At 41.7% G+C, this 20,372-nt stretch overlaps 1 protein-coding gene across 2 annotated transcripts in view; it reads right to left on the bottom strand.

Moving 5' to 3' along the window:
- Positions 1 to 20,372, bottom strand: part of TBC1D22B (TBC1 domain family member 22B) — a 67,698-nt gene that overhangs the window by 44,921 nt on the left and 2,405 nt on the right. For both annotated transcript variants that reach the window (XM_069564241.1, XM_069564242.1), the window contains exons 2-3: positions 9,280 to 9,336; positions 491 to 798 (exon numbers count right to left, since the gene is read on the bottom strand). In XM_069564241.1, the coding sequence (XP_069420342.1) occupies positions 491 to 798; positions 9,280 to 9,336 (365 nt within the window). The remainder of the gene's footprint in view (positions 1 to 490; positions 799 to 9,279; positions 9,337 to 20,372) is intronic.

The following is a 20,372-nucleotide window of genomic DNA, read 5'->3' as shown; positions in this document are numbered from 1 at the left end:
CACCCAGACCTGGCAGGCAGGGAGCTGTGACACAGGGACTCCGCTCCTGAGGAACAGCAGAGAAACGACTTGCTGCTAGGGGCTCTTCCCCAGAACAGAGGAACGGTACCAGACATGTTTGAAATTCTGCCACTAACAACTTCAACTACATTTTGTCAGCACACTTCAACCTGACCAGGCCCAAAGAAATGTGAAGCAGCCACACCATAAGCATTCTGGACCCCAGCACAGGGAAAGGAAGGAGAGAAGGGCAGGCAACACAGGGGTGTCCCAAGTGAAGCCCAGGATCCCAGGGCCAGGCAGCCATCCAGGCAGGAGGAGCAAGCACAGCTCCTGACCAGTGAGGCCCCCTGAGGGCCCTCAGGCTCCAGCTCACTTATTTATCATCCAGTGGACAATCTAAGGGATGCCCCCGACCAGAACCTGTTTTTATTTAAAATGCGCTCTGCTGAAAAGGCAGAGCCTATGGCGGGGAGCTGGACGGACTTACTGGAATTTCTGGACAGCTGGGCGTCACTGCTGGACTTTATGACCTTGTAGCTGGCAGGTACATCGGATGTTGTTGACTGGGACCGTTCTGGTTTCACCCTCAGCTTGCTGTGGTTTTCCAGCACTTGGGCAGCAGTCGCCAAGGCAACTTTTGAGTTCAGAGTTTGGAAAGCAGGGGACGAAAAGTCCTCTTCCTCATCATCACCAATGTCCCAAGCATCACTGGTGTTCCGGGCAAACTCGTGAAAACTGGAGGCCTTCTTATTTTTCAGAGGAACTGTGCTGACTTTTGACCGTTCTTTAATGAAGCTTTAAGAAAGGAGACGCTGTTACCAAGGAACAGTCTGACATATCCAGCCACTTTCTCTTAACAGATTATCAATAGTATTACAAATTATCTCATACACAATCATTACCCTCTTCAAATAGAAAATATCCACATCCACTCCTTATCTAGAAGCGTCTAGAGCAGCACTATGCTGCAGAACCAGATGAAACAAACAGAGCGTCGCTCTCCAAATATTCCACGTGCTCTTCTGTACGTCCCAGGCCCTGCACTTAGGTGAGGCTACTGGTTCTGGCCAACGGGCTGAGGAGAGAAGTGAGGCCGTCCCTTCTGAGCCAAAGTGTAAAGAACAGGGGTGCGTTCTCCCTTTTTTTTTTTTTTGCCAAACAATGTGGCATGCAGAACTCCCCCGCCAAGGATCGAACCTGAGCCTCCTGCACTGGAAGTGCAGTGGGCCATCAGGGAAGTCCTATGGGTGAGTTCTCCGCAAGCCTTGTTCTGCTGTGATAACTGGCGAGGCTCCAGGTGGTGGCACCTCCTTCAGCCTGGATGACAGAGTGACTAGGTGGAGCAGAGCCCGCCTTCCACAGCCACTTTACCCTCCCTTGGTCTGGAAGCATGAGTGAGAAATAAGCATCTGTTGTGTCAATCCACTGAGATTTCAGAGTTAATCTGTTACGGCAACATACCCTAAAATATTTTCTAGAGCAGGACATCGACTACTGGTAGAACAGGAAATAATTTTAGGTAGCCCACGTGTATTGTTATTAAACATTGAGGTTCAAAATGCAGAAGTTGTTCTCTTTTTGTTTTGTTGAAGTCCTGTGGCCCTTGAGGGATCCGAGTTTGGCCCCACTCTATCTTTAGGATTATTTTTTAACAAAGTGAGGGCAGCCTCAGGTTCAACATTTTATAAGCAACACAATCCGGCTTAGAATTTAATTAATAAGACTGTTTAATGTTTCACTGTATTTCTAAGGTTATTTCCTATTTGGGGCAAATGATACTGGTTTTCCACTTACAGAACTAGTAAGATTTATTTTAAAAGTAAATCTAATTGAGTACATAAGTTTATTTTTTTAAGTGCATTTCATAAATAATAGTATAAAGTATTGCAAAAAAGTCATGAAGACGGTACATGACTTGAGTTTGAGAAATACTGAATTAACTTGTTGAGGAAAAAGAGCCTAGTCCCAAGAGTCAGGTAGCCGAGTCCAATTTTCCTGAACGTTTCCTCTTTTTTTTTTTTGGCTGTGCCATGTGGCATGCAGGATCTTAGTTTCGCAACCAGGGACTGAACCCACACCCCCTGCAGTGGAAGCATGGAGTCTTAACCACTGAACTGCCAGGGAAGTCCCCCTGAAGTTTTCCTCTTTCTGTGAATCCCTTAAGGTCTGGTGGCCCTTATCTGGTTCCAGGGGACTATGTGGTTGGGATGTTTCTATAACTGAGTCTTATCTAACATCCTTCATACCCCAAGTAGGGAATCAAAGAATACAGCCTCATGTAAATTTACACCTGAGGACTGGAATGCAACATCATTAAAATGCCTCACCATTTCCCTCGGCAAGGCAGGGAAACTCTAGTTTAAAAACCAGGCTCCGGGAGAAGAGCTGAAGTCCCCCATTTCCAAGAGATATTCTTCCCTTTAGGTAGAGGAGTCTGGTCTAATACCTATGACACCTCCCAAGATATGTCCAACAGTCATTCTGAAAGATAACTGTTGTTAGCATTGATAAAGACAGACTGCTAACTCCCACAGCTCATCGGAATGACCCTATTACTAACACCAAAAAAGGAGTAAGATATGACAGGCATATTTTCAAACACTGGCCTCACACAGAGTAAAGGAAAACGTATCACACGAGATGCAAGAGATAACATGAGATTACACAATGTAACAGTTCAAACGTGACAGAAACGAGAAACCATTTTCCATCCACTAAATTAGCAAAGATTCAAAGACGTATCCTCTCGGTGCTGACCCAGATGTAGTGAGACCAGCTCTCTAATAGTACAGGTTGGGTGTATGTCGTACCACCTTTTGGAAAACAAATCTAGCAAAACACATACCATGAGCCTTAAAGTGACTCATAATCTCTGACCATAAGAAAATAATCAGACAAGGACCTATTGTGTAGCACATGGAACCCTGCTCAGTGTTATGTGTCAGCCTGGATGGGAGTGGGGTTTGCAGGAGAATGGATAGGTGTGTAAGTATGGCTGAGTCTCTCTGCTGTTCACTTGAAACTATCGCAACATTGTTAATCGGCTATACTCCAATACAAAATAAAAAGTTAAAAGTTTGAAAAAAAAAAAAAAGAGAATCAGAGGGTCAAACAAAGGTGATCTGAAACGGTTTATAATGGTATTATGCATTTTGGTTAAAAACTGCAAACATAAACATCTAGAAATTACAAATGATGAAATATACTACGGTTCAGCCACCAGATGCCACTGAAAATCACATCGTGAAGGCTATTTAATAACACTAGAAAGTGATCTCAATAAAGTGAAAATTGGACCAAAATTATGTATTTTTTATGATCTCTATATTTCTTAAAAAGTATGTGCACAGAAAAGACCAGGAAGAAAACGCATCAAAAATGTTAACACTGCTTATCTCTGGGCTCTGGAATGATAGTTGACACTTAATTTTTATACTTCTCTGAATTATTCATGTTTTCTACAATGAGCATATTATTTTTATTAATCACTGGAAACGGTTGTTTTGTTGGCTCTCGTCAATCCCCAAAGAAAGAGTACTTCTAAACCTACTGGAAAAAATAAAATAAAACTGAGGCAACGCAGCACAAAAACCTGCTCGTCAGAAATCCACCCAGAGGCAAATTACTCCTCTGGAGACCTGCTGAGGCTGTACATTCTGGTCACTATGACGGCTTCTCCTCTGTGAAAGGGAACCCAGTTCCATAGCCTGCAGTACTCAACTCAGAGGGTCCGCTGTCAAGAACAAACAGGCAGATGTGTCAGAAAGAGCTGGCATCAAAAAAGAATGGACAAAAACACAGGAGGCTGTGGTTTTCCTCCTTGGAGACCATGTGAACCTTAAGACTACGCATGACAAATTCAACAGTGATATGAAGTGCTTGGGAAGGCAAGGTTATTATTTGTTTTTCTCCTGGTTGATGTTTCCTAAATACCCTCTTGAAGTCTTAAGGATTCTTTAGGGATGTATGGCTGAGTCCCTTCATTGTTCACCTGAAACTATCACAACATTGTTAACTGGCTATATCCCAATATAAAATGCTTTTGGTGTTATTTTAAAAATAAATAAATGAATAAAATCTTTAAAAAGAAAAAGAATTGTTTAGGGAATTCCCTGGCAGTCCAGTGGTTAGGACTTGGCCTGTTCACCACTGTGGGCCCAGATCTAATCTCTGTTAGGGAACTAAGATCCTAAAAGTGGCTCTGCATGGGCCAAAAAGAATCCTTTAAATAAACCATGAATCAAGAGGCTCAAAATCAAGCTGAATTTTGATTCAAGTCAAAGAACTGACTGGATACGGTTAGCCTAACACTGAGTGAAGCAATAGGGACACCCTGGAATGGATTAAAACAGGGCACCAAGAGATGGGTTATGCTGAGCATTGGGTTCTGACAGATGCTGAGCTTTCTATACACGTGAAGAAGGTAAATTAGCTGAGTGGTGGGTACATGAGTGTTTGTTATCTTTTTCCTTTAACCCTTCTATGCATTTAAAGTATTTCACTATATTTTTGAAGCAGATGAAGGTTCAAAATAAGTAAACTAAAATAAGAATTGGAATTACTCAGATGAACACTTTGCAAATAGACACTGGAAGGAACTATTCCAACACAATGGAGAGGAGAGAAGGGAGGAAAGGTTGCCTCTCCCTGTGGTGAGAAGACATGAAAGAGTCCAAGCTGCCCATTTACAGTCTGCTAGAAATTAGAGATACCTACCTCACAAAAGCCCAAACTCAGTCATCAGCCAGTTAAAGAAGTCAGACCTGTCCTTAGGAAAGAGACCTTCATGGAGGAAGCGGTTGGCATCACCTATAGGGGAAGGAGTCTGAGGACAGAATAAGGTTGTAAGAACCGCTCTCAAGAATGAAAGAGGAGGGAATTCCTTGGTGGGCCGGGGGTTAGGACACTGTGCTTTCCACTACAGGGGCTCGGGTTCACTCCCAGTTGGGGAAGTAAGATCCTGCAAGTCAGGCAGCACAGCCAAAAACAAACAAAAAAAAGAAGAGCGTGACAGTGAAGAGATACCTCTCAGAGGAAGCAGAAAGAGCTACAGGCCTGCAGCATTGATGGGAAGGTTTAAAAGCTTTGACGCTTTCCTATGTTTATTAATACTGTTCTCCACAGGGAATACGATGAATTCACACACACGTGGTTCCGCTGTTGCTGTTTAGTCTCTAAGTCGTATCCAACTCCTTTTGCGACACCATGGACTGTAGCCTGCCAGGCTTCTCCGTCTGTGGGATTTCCCAGGCAAGCATACTGGAGTGGGCTGCCATTTCCTTCTCCAGGGGATCTTCCTGACCCAGGGATCAAACCCGAGCGGCAGGCAGATTCTTTACCACTGAGCCAGCAGGGAAGTCCTTATGTACATGGTAGGTAACATTTGTTGGCTGTTCACCAGGTGCCAGGCTCTACACCACTGTTTACATATACTCACTTTTCTTACTAATGCTCATTCCTAAGCCTATGGAGGTACTATTATTATTACACCTACAGACAGATGAGGAAACTGAGGCTTCCTGCGATCATGAGCAGGCAGTGAAGTCTGGGCCCAAATCCAGGTCTACCTGTACTCTCTAACCACCATGCCTGGAAGAACTGGTTAAAAAGATAAATTGAGATGAGGACGACTAGGATCTGCAGCCTGGGAAGAGGAGTTACGAAGCAAACTGAGCACACTGCACCACAGCTATAATCTCCACATGCCCACGGCTGGCAGCCCTAACTCTGCAGGGAGACTCTCCTCTCTGCATCAAACAGGCTGTGTGTGTTGGCAGCCAGAATGGGAAGAGGCCACATCTCGGGATGTGGCTCTTGGAGGAGAAATGTCTCTCTTCCCCTTTGACCCCAGCAGTCACAGTAAAAAGTGAATCCAGGTGATTCTAGCTGCGGATGCCTCTGGCATACAGGCTGCCTCATTTTAACATGGTCCCAACTTAACCTATAACTAACCCAAGGAACAATAATGCCACAGTGTGGCTTCAAGTTTAACCAAAATTATTTAAACAGAACTACACCAAAGTTACAACCAAACTGGCCTCATACAAACACCTCCTTACAGCTGTATGCCACGTTGTAGTTTAAAAAGCACTTTCACAGATACCATCCTCACAACAACTTTGTGAGGTGAGCCTTATTATTTCTACTTCATCAATGAGGAATCTAAGGGTCAGAAAGGTTGAGTAATTTGCCCAAGATCATGGCGTTAGTAAGTGATGCATAAAAAGAGATTTAAGAAGTCCAGGTGACACTCAAAACTCACAAATACATAATGACTGACCCACTAAGAGAAACTCAGTTGTTTGATGATTGCTAGCTTGTTAAATGGTAACACAAACCACAGGATATTTTGGAGAAGAGTGGCTACAGGTTATAGGGGTTAAGAAATAAAAGATCACTCACTCTGTGATTGCATTAACACTATACTGATTTTTTTTTTACTGATATGGCTGTTCACTTAGTAGAAATATGACAAAAATTTATTTGACACTGGTAAGGGATGTAAGCAAGAGGGGAATTTGGTAAACCCAGTCATGTCAATAACTAGAGGGGCTTCGTGTAAACTAGAATTAGAACTAGGATATCAATTCAGAAAACAATAAATTTAGAAGCCTGTCATACCACCAGGTGGCCAATGGGGCCACTCTGCGGTAAGACTAGTTTTATCTGAGCAATAAAAATTATTGCAGGCAGTATTATCACTAATGGCAATAATTTGGCAAATGGAAGTCAATATACACAGACAGGGAATAACTGGTTGTGCTTGTGCAGTTTAGATGATTGAAGATCCAACGTTAAGGCTTCTGCTGTGATGAGGATTAACCACTCAGTAATTAATGGCCTAAAGTGGAACGATAATCATGTATCATAGAAAGCAATAAAAATGTCCCAACAAAGGTACTAAAATCAGGGCAATAAATGTTTTATAGTAACAATCTGGAATTGTAAAATGGTCCAGTGCAGACCTACATGTTGTCCCTTACTGTCGAGTGCTAATACCAAACCACCGTGTGCGCACACACAAAAAAGGGGACGCAATTTACTCGGTGACAATTATATTCCTCCCAAATCACAGAGCTAAATAACTACTTCTACTGGTCACATGAATGCAATTCTGTTGAATGACCAGTGGAAACATTCATGGTTTTATATTGTTAACAGGTGTAAAACAAGAGTATATAAAGTTTGCCTTTGCAGTTTGGGAAATGGTGATATTTTAAGACCCTTTCTAAATACAGATTCAAGGAAAACTCAGCTGTTGACAGGTGCAGGCAAGGTATGGTGACTCTGAACCAAACATAAAACAGGACAGTGAACCCCACTGCCTTACAAACATGGACAAATCCTGGCTGTGAACAGAACTGGCTAAAAGAACAGAATACTCAACTCTGACACTTAAATCGTAAAGACCATGATGTCAGGGTACTGAGCTGGTGTGTCTGCAATTCTCTTGTCTTTCCCTCAGGTTACAAGTTAACTGTTAAGAGTTTCTGGCACCTTATTTTCACATTAACACATGCAAAAGCAGGAAATGTGAGTGGAGGCAGAGAGTGGCTTTCTTCACAAAATCATCTCTTTCTGATTGGAAAAGAAAATCCTGCCAAAAACCCTCCTTCAGACTTTCCTTTTACAGCTCACTGGCCAGAACCAATGAGATGAGCCCATCACAGATTAGTCACTGGTATTACCAAGGAATTATTACAAAAGGCTTAAACTAACCCAGATGCCTACTCTAAGGACTCTGTTGCCTGTTCAAGAGCTGAATGCATCGATGGTCTTGAGCAAGGACAAAGCAGGGGTCAGGAAGGCGGCCGGGTAGGTAATTAACAGTGCCTGCCCCACTGGCCAACAAACCAGACAGTCCACTGTGAGCAAAACTGGGAAATAGAACCCACCATACTTAATGGAAATATTACGCAAACAGCACAGAAAACATGTATCCGCTTGAGAAGATCTAATACAAGATACCTACTAAGAAACGTTAGAGAAAAATCTACTGTCTAAGTAAATGGAGGGATTTCATTCCTTCTTTCCATAAATATTTAATAGTACCTTAGGGCCTAAAACAAGGGCAATAAACGTTTCATAGTAACATTGACTGAATTTTCTTTTCTGCTTGTCTGGGTGTTAAGGCACGCTGGTGAACAAAACAAAGTCCCAGCCCTCAGAGAGCTTCGCTGGCAATTTCTGATTCAAAAGATAAAACAAAACTGCATTTTACAGAAATCGACAGCAGTCCTGCTTCACAGTATTTCAGAAGACTGTCCCTTCTACATATTGGCCAGATTGAAAAAAGAATGGGTTGGTGGAATTAGAGAAAAGTTCACCACACATTCAGTTAAGTTATTAAAAGAATATTAAAATACTGATAATGCATATTTGTAAGGTATTTTTCCAGGTATTCAAAATACTTTAATGTATATTCTCTTTACTTCCCCACTGACTATGAAGGAAGAAAGGGTGGCTACTATGACACGGGCCCCAGAAGGATGAAATCTAGGTCTCTGTACCTCTTAAATCATTCAGCTTTCGCTACAAATGACAGCTTTCCTAGAGGTAAGACTCTAAGTTTAAACCTGCAAAAAGAGAGAGGCCAAAGTTCTTAAAACATGTGAGAAGATGACCCATCATTTAAACTTACTGTGACTGAACGATGGCCTATGAGAGAAAGGTGTGATAAAGTGATAACTGGGGGTATGAAAACACACCCACACATCTGGGATTTAACTAGGGCTCTTTTGTGTTTGAAAATAATTTATTAGAATTTTACTGGAAGAAATAGCCTCCAGGGATCTTTTAACTCCACCATCTGGCTGGGTTTCCTTGAGTGTGTCAAAGAGAAAAAGGACCTGAAGAATGACAGCTTCATAGTTAAGTTCTATTTGCCCTGGTTCTCAGAGAGGAAGTAAGGAAGAGGGGAGGTGTATCTATCCATCTATCTATCTATAGATCTTCAGAAGCATGGTCTTCAGAAGCCAGAAGATCATCAATCAGCCAATTTTAGGACAATATTTACCAAATAAAGACCTTCTCACAGAACAGAGAGAAACCCTATATAAACCACCTTCCAACGTAAGAAAAAGATCTCTGATGTAACTTAATTTTACCCTTAGTAACAGACTGCTTAGAAGTAAGAAGACTGTTCATCTTCTGATCCAAAACAGAACAGAGGAGAAGCTAGAAAAGGTCAAAGCAGAAACTGTCACTTCTACAACGTAGGGAAGGGTTCCACAGCTTTAGAAGTACATGCATGAGAGGAAAAATATCTTGACTTACTTTTTGGTGAGCCGAGGGTCCAGAGGAGGGTGCTGTGCTCCATACACGGGCTGGATGCTAAAAGCAAGAAAAAAAAGGAAGACACAAGTTGTCAGGAAGGTAGATATGTTGGGTGAGTACCGCCTGCATCATAGTGTTGGAAGGGACTCTACGAAACAGGTGATCTCCAAGAACAACTATGCCCAAGCCAAAAGACAGCAACCTACTCTTTAAAAAAAAAAATTCATCTTCTTCCCTGGTGAGGTTTCAGCACCCTATGCAATTAGCAGCAAGTTCTATCCGTAAAGGCAGCATGGGAAGGCTTACAGTTGGACAGAATACAGTTCAAATGCAGGTTGTGGCATCCACTATAAACTTTCACTAAATTACCTGACCACTTTGAACATGCTTTCTTATCTGCAAAACTGGAATATCGCCTACCCCAAAGGACCACTTGGACTACACGACAGGGGAGCAGTACCACAGATCAAGAGAGGAGTGACCCAAGGGGTTCTCACAACTGTTGGCAGGGGTATAAACTGATATAACCACTATGAAAAAGTCTGGCTATATTGAGGAAGAACAAAACATGCATACCCTAAGACTAAAGATACACATATATATATGTCTTCAGAAAAACAAAGATATGTTTATCAGGAAACACATATAAAAGTGTTCATAATCTCAGATCTGCAAATGACACCACCCTATGGCAGAAAACAAAGAACTAAAGAGCCTCTTGATGAAAGTGAAAGAGGAGAGCGAAAAAACCAGCTTAAACCCCAACATTCAGAAAAGTAAGATCATGGCATCCAATTCCATCACTTCATGGCAAATAGATGGGGAAACCATGGTAACAGTGACAGACTTTATTTTTTGAGGCTCCAAAATCACTGCAGATGGTGGCTGCAGCCATGAAATTAAAAGATGCTTGCTCCTTGGAAGAAAAGCTATGACCCACCTAGACAGCATATTAAAAAGCAGAGACATCACCAACAAAGGTCAGTCTAGTCAAGGCTATGATTTTTCTAGTAGTCATGCATGTATATGAGAGTTGGACTATAAAGAAAGCTGAGGGCCAAAGAATTGATCCTTTTGAACTGTGGTGTTGGAGAAGACTCTTGAGAGCCCCTTGGACTACAAGGAGATCCAACCAGTCCATCCTAAAGGAAATCAGTCCTGAATATTCATTGGAAGGACTGATGCTGAAGCTGAGACTTTGATGTTGAAGCTGAATCCAATACTTTGGCCACCTGATGTGAAGAGCTCACTCATTTGAAAAGACCCTGATGCTGGGAAAGATTGAAGGTGGAAAGAGAAGGGGACGACAGAGGATGAGATGGTTGGATGGCATTACGGACTCAATGGGCATGAGTTTGAGTGAACTCCGAGAGCTGGTGATAGACAGTCCTGATGTGCTGCAGTTCATGGGGTCGCAGAGTTGGACACGACTGAGTGACTGAACTGAACTGATAGCATTATGGATCCTTTTAGCTCCAAATTAGAAATAACCCAACTGTCTATCAACAGAGAAATAAAACTTTCATGTGTCCATATAATAAAACACTTTACAGCAATGTAAATAAATGGAGTAAGGTTGCAAGTAATGTGAATGGATCTTACAAATGTCACATTGAACAAAAAAAAAAAACAAGCAAAGAATAAAAGAGTAAATACTATATGATTCTATTTATACATACTTCACAAACTGGCAAAAATGATTTCTATCACTTAGGGCTCATCCATACTAGTAACACAATAAAGGCAGCACAGAGTGATTAACATAAAAGGATGTGGTTGTCTCCTGGGGGAGAAGGAAGGAGGTGTGACTGAGAACAGACACGGGGGCTTCCGGGGCGTTCACTTTCTGATTATTTATCAAGTTTATCAAGTTACCATACCTCACGATTGTTTCATGTACTTTTCTACAGTAGTGCAGTTTTAAAAAATGAAAAAAAAGAGTGACCTGAAATAATTGCATACTAAGCCAAACTGTGGCTTAAGTACAAAGGCAAGAGAAAAGCATGCTTCAGCATGTAAGAACTCAGGGAATCGGGTTTCCTTGACTCCTTCCTGAAGAAACTACTAGAGGCAAAACTTCAGTTGATAACATGATCATTGGAGACACTATGGCAAAAGGCTAGTGGTGGACAAGAACCCACCTGCCAGTGTAGGCGACATGGGTTCGATCCCTGTTCTGCAAAGACTCCACATGCTTCCCCATGTCCTGGCGCAACGAAGCCAGTGCGCCACAACCACTGAGCCCAAGCTCTAGAGCCGGCGAATCCCAACTACTGAGCAGACACACTGCAACTACTGGAGCCCGCCCGCCCACCTAGAACCTGGACTCTGCAACCAAAGGCCCTGCACCACAGCTAAAGAGCAGTCCCCCCGCATAGAACCAAGACCCGGTGCAGACAAAAGTAAATAAGTACGTAAATTTTCAAAACTTTGTAAAGACTGAGCCTTAAATTTGAGGCTTTCTGGTTGCAGAAGAGAATGCAAAAATAACGTAACTGGCAAATGTTAAAGTGGGACGGAGGAGAAGTGGACTGAAATAAGTAGACTAATTTCCTCATCTTTTACTGACAAGGCTCAAAAGACACTTATAACTGGCAGTTCAAGTAACATATAGGTATGTCGTTGTTGTTGTTGAGTCTCCCAGTCATGTTTGACTCTTTGTGACCCCATGGACTGGAGCATACCAGGCCTCCCTGTCCCTCATCAGCTCCTGAAGTTTGCTCAAGTTCATGTCCACTTGCACTGGTGATGCCATTCAGCCATCTTGTTCTTTGATGCCCTAATATACAGATATGTTCAAAGATATTTATAAACATTTAAAGATAAATATAAAATATATTTAAATAAATATTTAAAGATATTTATTTTAAAATGAAACTAAGAAAAACAACTATAATCAACTAAAAGCAGGTGGGAAGGAGGCAGGAAATAATACTAATTTCATCATTACTCATGGTAGGGTGTCAACAGACACTGTCTGAGGACACGTGGTATAAAATTACACACAATCACTAGAATAAAAAGATAACTCTTTCAAATCATCAGAACCTACACCAGAATATACCCACCTCCCAAAGCAAGTACAGTCCTGATAGTGAAAGTTTTTTAAAAGAAAATATTAAAAATAGAACTAAAACCAAATATATCTGTCACTCCAATAAATATATATGGGTTGAACTTATCTATTAAAAGAAAAGGGATTATTATCAATGGGACTGGTAAAATCAACTACAGCACATCTGTTAAAAAGAATGAGGTAATTCTATATCCACTGACATGAAACACTCATTGAAAAAAAGATGCAGAATTATATGCAAAGTAATAACTCCATTTTGTGTAAAAATCTTTAAAATAAAATATATCCACATACTTACATATGATTATGTTTATGTATTTACAGTGCGTTTCTGAAAGAACACGTAAGACTCAGAAGCAGTGGTATGGAAGTGGAACCGATGATTGGAGGGCCCTGGGGCAGAGACTAAGTTTTCAGTGCAAACCTCTTTATACCTTTCGTTAGTATTGTATACATGATCACCTGTCTAAGAAATAAATTAAGCAATCTTAAGAGCACTGGGAGGAGAAGGCAATGGCACCCCACTCCAGCACTCTTGCCTGGAAAATCCCATGGACGGAGGAGCCTGGTGGGCCACAGTCCAGGGGGTCGCTAAGAGTCAGACACGACTGAGCGACTTCCCTTTCACTTTTCACTTTCATGCACTGAAGAAGGACATGGCAACCCACTCCTGTGTTCTTGCCTGGAGAATCCCAGGGACGGGGGAGCCTCATGGGCTGCTGTCTATGTGGTCGCACAGAGTCGGACATGACTGAAGCGACTTAGCAGCAGCAGCAGCAGCAGCAAAAGCACTGGGAAGTTTAAATGGGATAAAGTGTAAAAAGTCCTTCAGCACAATTCCTACAGGTAGTTAAGCAATAATAGCAGGTGATGAGGTAAATGCTGCCTGGCACACACTCAGTGCTTAAGAAATGGTTTTCTTCCTCCCCTTGATCTTTGTAATTTATTTCTTACTAACATTTAGAAAACAGAACAAGTAGGTTTACCAGGTACCTCTGACATAAAGTACTTTGACATAAAGTACTTTGACATAAAGATGGGATCCTAAAGTTGCTTTCAAATAAAAATGTAGTCAATCTGATCATTTTCACATTGATTTCTAAGATTCCAAAGGGAATATTTGTGTATAAATCTTTAGCTATGAGTAGGGCCCTGACCTGTTTAGTAGTAAGATTTCCGAACATCTATGGAAGGTTGTTAAGTAATTTGTAAACAAACCATCACATGTACTACCACAGAAATACAAACAATGCTACGTGAATGTGTTTACAGTTTCCCAGGCAGAGGAAAAGAAGAGAGAAAAGAAGGATTAAAGAATACAGGAAAGTTTGGCTTAGAGAGAGAAAGCTTAGACAAAACAAAAAGCACAAACTAGAAAACCCAAAGGGCCTCTGATTCGTATTTCAGCATTTGCAAATACTCTTAAGATGAGTACACTTGAACTAAGTCCATAAGCTTCTATGTTAGCAAAATATAAAGATCAGAGAATAAACTCTGCAGGAAGATATTAATGGGAAGGCTGGGTTGGGTGACAGTAGCAGAATAAGAAAGAATCCTTAGATTCTTTCCATAAGAGCGTATTACCACCTGCCAGGAATACAGCAGGAAAAAAGGCAGTCCTAATGGCGCAGGTTTAGGAGCTAAAGGCCATCAATAATCACCCAGGAAAACAACCTTAACATCACTGTAGACTATTTTTTAAAGACGTCAGCCCAGAGTGCTGGCATAGCCAGAAAGGCCAAGATAAACAATGGACTTTATCAACAAAGGTATCAGAGCCTAAACTGAACTTGTTTCTGAACTAAAATCATAATGTATCTGTTAACATTTTTAATTAACATATTCCTGAACTAAACCATAATGTGTCTGTACCTGGAACACTCTGGATAATTTATCCGTTTACTGAATTTCAAAAAGGAGAGGCAAGAAGTCAGAAAAGGGAGAGAAGGCCAGATGACTGAACGAAGACAAACGGAAAGAGCCTGGTGATTAAGGTGCTCAACTTCCGGGCATGTGCAATTCACCTACCAACCTGTGCGATACGCTTCTACTAGACCCAAACTCCACTCTAGAGCAGGCCGGCCTCCACACACCTTAACCTCAAATGCTAAGCCGGGCTCTTCTCCCCATTTCATTTTAAAAATCTTACCATCCTGAAACATTCCTTCAAACTCTACACCCTCTGCCCCATGAGACTTTCTCTGCGCCTATCTATCCCCAGCATCCACTAACCCATGCCTTTGCTGACTCCCTAAAACACAGAAACTGAGGCTTACACTGCTTTTAAAGAATAAACTATTTTTTTAAGTAAACTAGATTTAGAGCATAACATAAAGTATACCCAGGTAGGTGCTCAACACCTACGTAAGAAATAAGACATTATGGAGTCGAAACCCCAGCACAATCCTTCTCAGGAAACCACTGAGTCTGGCATTTTTCATCCTCATTTTTGTTTTTATATGTCCGATGCATGTATCCTGAAACAATACAGAGTATTGTTCTGCATGTTTGAAAAACTTCATATAAATGGCATCACACCGTATTTACAACTTACTTTGATGCTAAATCATAAATGCTACTTTAAATCTTACTGAAGTTCATGGCTGGCTGGCTGATTTCTCCAACACACATTGAAAAAAACATTTGCTTTACCACAAGAGTAAAAGGCATTTAACTCACATTTTCAAAAACAAAGAAAAGTATAGAGAAAGATATCACAAACACCCACGAACCCATCACTCTGACTTAACAAATAATTAACGCCGGTCACATTTCTTTTTCTTTTTTTAAGAAAATAAAGTGTTAAAGAGACTTCTGAAGTTCCAGTTGCAGTCCCCAGGCCCATTCCCCCGCCTCCCCAAGAGATAACCACTATTCTGAAGTGGATACAAAATCCTTCCCATCTGTTTTCATACTTTTACATATATTCATGTATCCATAAACATGCAATATCTTAAAAAAAAATTTTTTTGCAGTATCTTTTTTTATGTTTTAAAACTTTTACATGAAAGACTGCACATGATACATACCAGTCTACATCTTGCTTTTCTCACTCAACAGTGTGTTTCCACCCAGCTCCGCTTTCCAGTTTTTCTGATTACAAAAGTAACATATGCTTCAGTGGAAAAACCAGAAAGACAGTAACACTGAGCATCCTCTCCATGGGGAAGCTGAGCTGCCGAGTCCTTTCAGATTCTACAGCGCAGTGGTGGGGCCATGTCCTTTTCAGTAGTCCCCTCACCACCTGGCAGAGCATGACACATACCAGCAGGCACTCAACAATACTCCGTGAGTCAAGCCTGGAACGATGAAGAATCCAGGCCTCTGTTTAAGTTGACTCCTGTCTAGCTATACCTAAAAATGAAGAGGGATTCACACTGTATCTCAGAGAAACCAAACTGCATATACGGAGAAAAGAAGGCCACGGACTGTGCCACAACAAAGGAAAAAATGAAGCAGAAGTCTGGGTCAACCTCCACTGTTCTCTTCAATAAACCAACACCGCAGAACGTGTTGGCATAGCTGGTGTACGTAGCTGGAACAGTGCAAAAAGCTTGATAGGAAAAAAGATCAACAGGTGTTTGTTCAGCACTGGCAGAGGAGCTAAAGCAAACACGGGAACAGAGCTATCCACTTTGGAGCCAAACACGCTGGCACTCAACGCAGGGTCATACGCTCACTCGATGGAAGTCTTCCAGAACTGGGGATCCACGCTGCTGCGGTGATAACTCAGTATCTCCTAGTCACTGACTTAATCAGTAAAGCATTTCCAAGCTAAGAATAGGTTGTAATGTACCTGCCCAGACAGGCTGGGACCATTACACTGAGTCTACTATCAGGTTCTTTAAAGTTACGAAAAACGACCAAATGACAGAGAAGGTTTCAGTTAAAAATCTACAGGCTCCTAAGTAATTCAATGAATCAGACACTTCTCAGAGTCACTGAATATTAAAAGAGCTCCTTGACTTTAATAACACACGTGCGTGTGTGCTAAGTCACTTCAGTTGTGTCTGACTCTTTGCGACCTTATGGACCATGGCCCACCAGGCTCCTCTGTCCATGGGATTCTCCAGTAAGAATACTGGAGTTGGTTGCCATGCCCTCCTCCAGGGGATCTTCTGACTCAGGGATTGAGCACCCATCTGTTATGTCTCCTGCACTGGCAGGCAGGTTCTTTACCACTAGCACCGCCTGGGAAGCCCACTTTTCCTTAAAAAGAGGGAGAAGCCCTTCCCAGACAGACTGGGGATGAGATTGTGGGGAATTAGCCCAGGTTTGGCTCACATTTGTCTCTCCTATTCCAAGTCTCATCCATACTTTCACTGGAAGCATCTACATCCTTGAACCAGATGAGGTGCTTGGACAGGGTTATTTTAATCTTAGCAGAGACTGAGGGAAGGGGGAGGCAGCAGCAGAGTGCGGACCAGGAGTCAAGAAATTTGCAGCGAGTGCTCTGGGGCTACTTTCCCTCTCTGGCCTCAGTTTCCTCAATCAGCAGCGCTCTCAGGGTCGAATTATAACATTCTATAATTTCGTGACACTCAGACGTGTGGTGGGGCCAGAAATTCACCACTTTCCAAAGCACAAGATAGAAAAACTTACCTTCAGAGCTCCCCGCCCACCCCCAAGCTATTCTTACCTATCAATCATACCTCTGTGACTGACAGGGCAGAAAAGAAACATCCAGTGACATGAGTTGGAGTTGCCAAGTTTAACACTCAACTTCAGAACCAGTAAGAACCTCAGAGCTCACTTAATCTAGATTTCACTTCATAGATAAGGAAATTGAGCATGGAGTAGTTAGCAAGTTGTGCTAAACTGTGGCTCTTTCTGAGGATGAGACACCACAATCTTACCTGACCACCAAAGCCAGAAACCTGAGGGTGATATCCCTTTAGCCCCCCTTTCTCCCTTACTCCCCAAGTCCAGTGATTTACCAAGTCCTCTAGGTATTCCCAAACTTGTCCTTTATTGTCATTACCCTAGTCGAAGACCTCATGGCCTGTCCCTGTACTAACTGCAGCAGACTCTTTAACTATAGCTGATTTGAACAATGGGGGTAAGGGGCACCGACTCCACTCACAGCCCAACCCAGGGATCGAACCCAGGTCTCCCGCATTGCAGGTGGATTCTTTACCAGCTGAGCCACAAGGGAAGCCCCCACTCACAGCAGGGAGACCAGTGAGGACGGAGGTACAGCAGTGGCCTGGGCAAGAGAGGACTCAGTTTGAATCTGAAAGTAGGGAGTAGAAGTGATGAGAACTGCTCATATTCAGGATATAATCTGACAAGCCAACACAGAACCTGCCAATGAACCAGATGTAGCAGGAAGAGAAAGAGAATGAAAGACATTAGGATTTTTGGTCTGAGGGACTTGGTGAATGGCTGGACTATTTACGTGAGACTGGACAGAGTAGATTTGCAGGAGTGGGCAAATGTGGAAATCAAGAGTTCTGCGTGGATGTGTTATGTAAGAGATGCTATTAGACAGCAAAACAGAGATGCATTAATTGTTCAGTATCCAGGGATTTCCCTGGCAGTGCAGTGGTTAAGACTCCATGCTCAAGTTTGATCCCTGATCCGGGAACTAAGATCCTACAGGCCACATGATATGGCCAAAAAAAACTGCTCAGTATCCACTGGGGAAAAGCATCCAGCATCAGAAATCGGGTTTCTTTCAATCTAATTCAAGGCTCTCTACTCAGTGGTTCTCAAAGTGCAGCTCCCAGATTAGCAGGAGTGGTATCCTTTAGGAACTTCTCAGAAATTCCATGTCTGGTGCTCCACCTCAGATGGACGGAATTAGAAACTCGGAAGTGGGGCTTGGCAATCTATGTTTTAACAAGCCCCTCCAGGTGATTCATTAAAGTTTGAGACGCACTGCTCAAAACCATACTCCTCATTGCTAATGAACCCCTGACAGTCGCAGTGACCCTGCATTAGGCTCTTACGTGCTCCCATAAACCCTCCACCTAATCAACAACAGGCAGCATTTTTTCCACCCAGGACTCACTGCGGGGCTCCAGACACACCACTAATCAAAGTTCTTCAATTCGAGTTTCTGAAACTAGAGCAAGGAGGAGAAACAAATAAAAATAGAAGCTACTGTAATCACAACTAGCATTTTCATAATGGCTAATGTTATTGAGTACCTTCTATGTACTTTCCATGAATTACCTCATTTAATTCTCATTAACAGCCTTATAAGGTAGACACACTGTCCTCATTTTATAGGAGGAAACTAAGGCACCAAGAGGTTAAGTAACTTGCCCAAGGTCACACAGAAAGTGGCAGAGCTGAGATTTGAAACCAGGTTCCAGAGCTTGCATTCTTTTCCATTTTTTCTCCCTTTGTGGAGATATCATTGACACATAAGCTTGTGTAAGTTTAAGATGTACATTCTGTTGGTTCAGTACACTTATAGTCTCTCTCTGAAGTTTGGTCCACAGTTGGTTGAATTTGTGGATGGATACAAACTCCATAGATATCGAGGGTCAACTGTACCACCACCTCATATAAAGGACTTGAACATCTGCAGATCTTGGTACCCAAGGGGGTCCTGGAACCAATTCTCCCCAGACGCTGAGGGACAGCTCTACTGCAGTATGATTACTACTGTCACACTGGCTAACACTTCTATCATGTCACATAATTAACATTTCTTCTTTGTGGTAAGAACAATTAAGTTCTAGTCTCCTAGCAACTTTGAAGATTATAATACAGTGTTGTTGACTATAATCACTATGCTGTCCATTATCTCTCCAGAACTTATTTATCTACTAGTTTCAAGTTTCCAGAGCCTGTATTTTTAACCACATGGTACATACTGCCTCCTGTCTTCCTAGGCATCCACACAAGGACCATTTGATATATTAAGCACATGGGGCTCTTATGAATAACAGAGAGCACTTATAAAGATGTTTAATTCCATCAAATTACTATATGAAGCCATTCTACATATAATCAAAGGAATGGAAAACACATACTTTCACACAAAAAACCTGCACACGGATTTCAGTTTTATTCATAAGAGCCCAAAAGTGGAAACAACTCTAACGTCCATCACCTAATGAATGGATAAACAAAGTGAGGTACCTGCATACAAGAAATATTATTCAGCTGTAAAAGGAATGAAATACTGACATGCCACAACAAGAATAAGCCTTGAAAACACTATACGTAAAAGAAACCAGTCACTAAAGGCCTCTTACTACATTACTCCATTTATACAAAATGTTCAGAATGGGTAAATCCATATAAACAAAAAGATCAGTGGTTGCCAAGGGCCAGACAGAGGTGGGGAGGAGGAGTGACTACTAATGGCTATGAGGTTTCTTTTGGGGTGATGAAAATACTCTGAAATTAGTGTTGATGGTTGCACAAAACCATTTATACTCTAAATGAATGTACTAAATACCACCAAATTATACACTTCAAAAGGGTGAATTTTTATGATATGTGAATTATCTCAATAAAGCTGTTATTTTACAGAAGGATGTTTAATTCGTTTTGAACTTGAGGCTATTTTACTACATAAAATTCCTATTTGCTGTAATTAAGGTTGCTGGATCATGATCAAAGAAACTGAAAGTCATCTGCTATCGTTTTGAATTTTTACCTTTCAATTTGCAAAGGGGAAGCTAGTCTCACTTCTAAGTTGCCATGGACCTAGACAGTTATCTGTGTCATTTCTCCACCCAGACAGTTTTTCTTCACTATACCCGAAAGAATACAAATGCAAAAGTTCTATTCTTGAGAAAATGTACTAATATTCTCCTTACATCAAAGCACTTTCTCTCTAAAAGAATTTTGATTTTCTCCCATAACCAAGGGCTCCTAGGGCTTCTTGCTAAAAGTGCATAGTTGAACAATATTTCTCTTCAACAAGCAAGGTACTAAACACCATTATGAATCATGGCAACACTTTAATGTCTTAAGATAAATAATGAACATAAATACCTCTTATTGGAATAAGGATCAGAGAAGTATTCTTTTAAATGTATACTTTCTCTAATAA

Source organism: Ovis canadensis, chromosome 20 (genome assembly GCF_042477335.2).
Source record: "Ovis canadensis isolate MfBH-ARS-UI-01 breed Bighorn chromosome 20, ARS-UI_OviCan_v2, whole genome shotgun sequence".
Classification (NCBI taxonomy): domain Eukaryota; kingdom Metazoa; phylum Chordata; class Mammalia; order Artiodactyla; family Bovidae; genus Ovis; species Ovis canadensis.
This window is presented reverse-complemented; position numbering and strand designations above follow the sequence as displayed.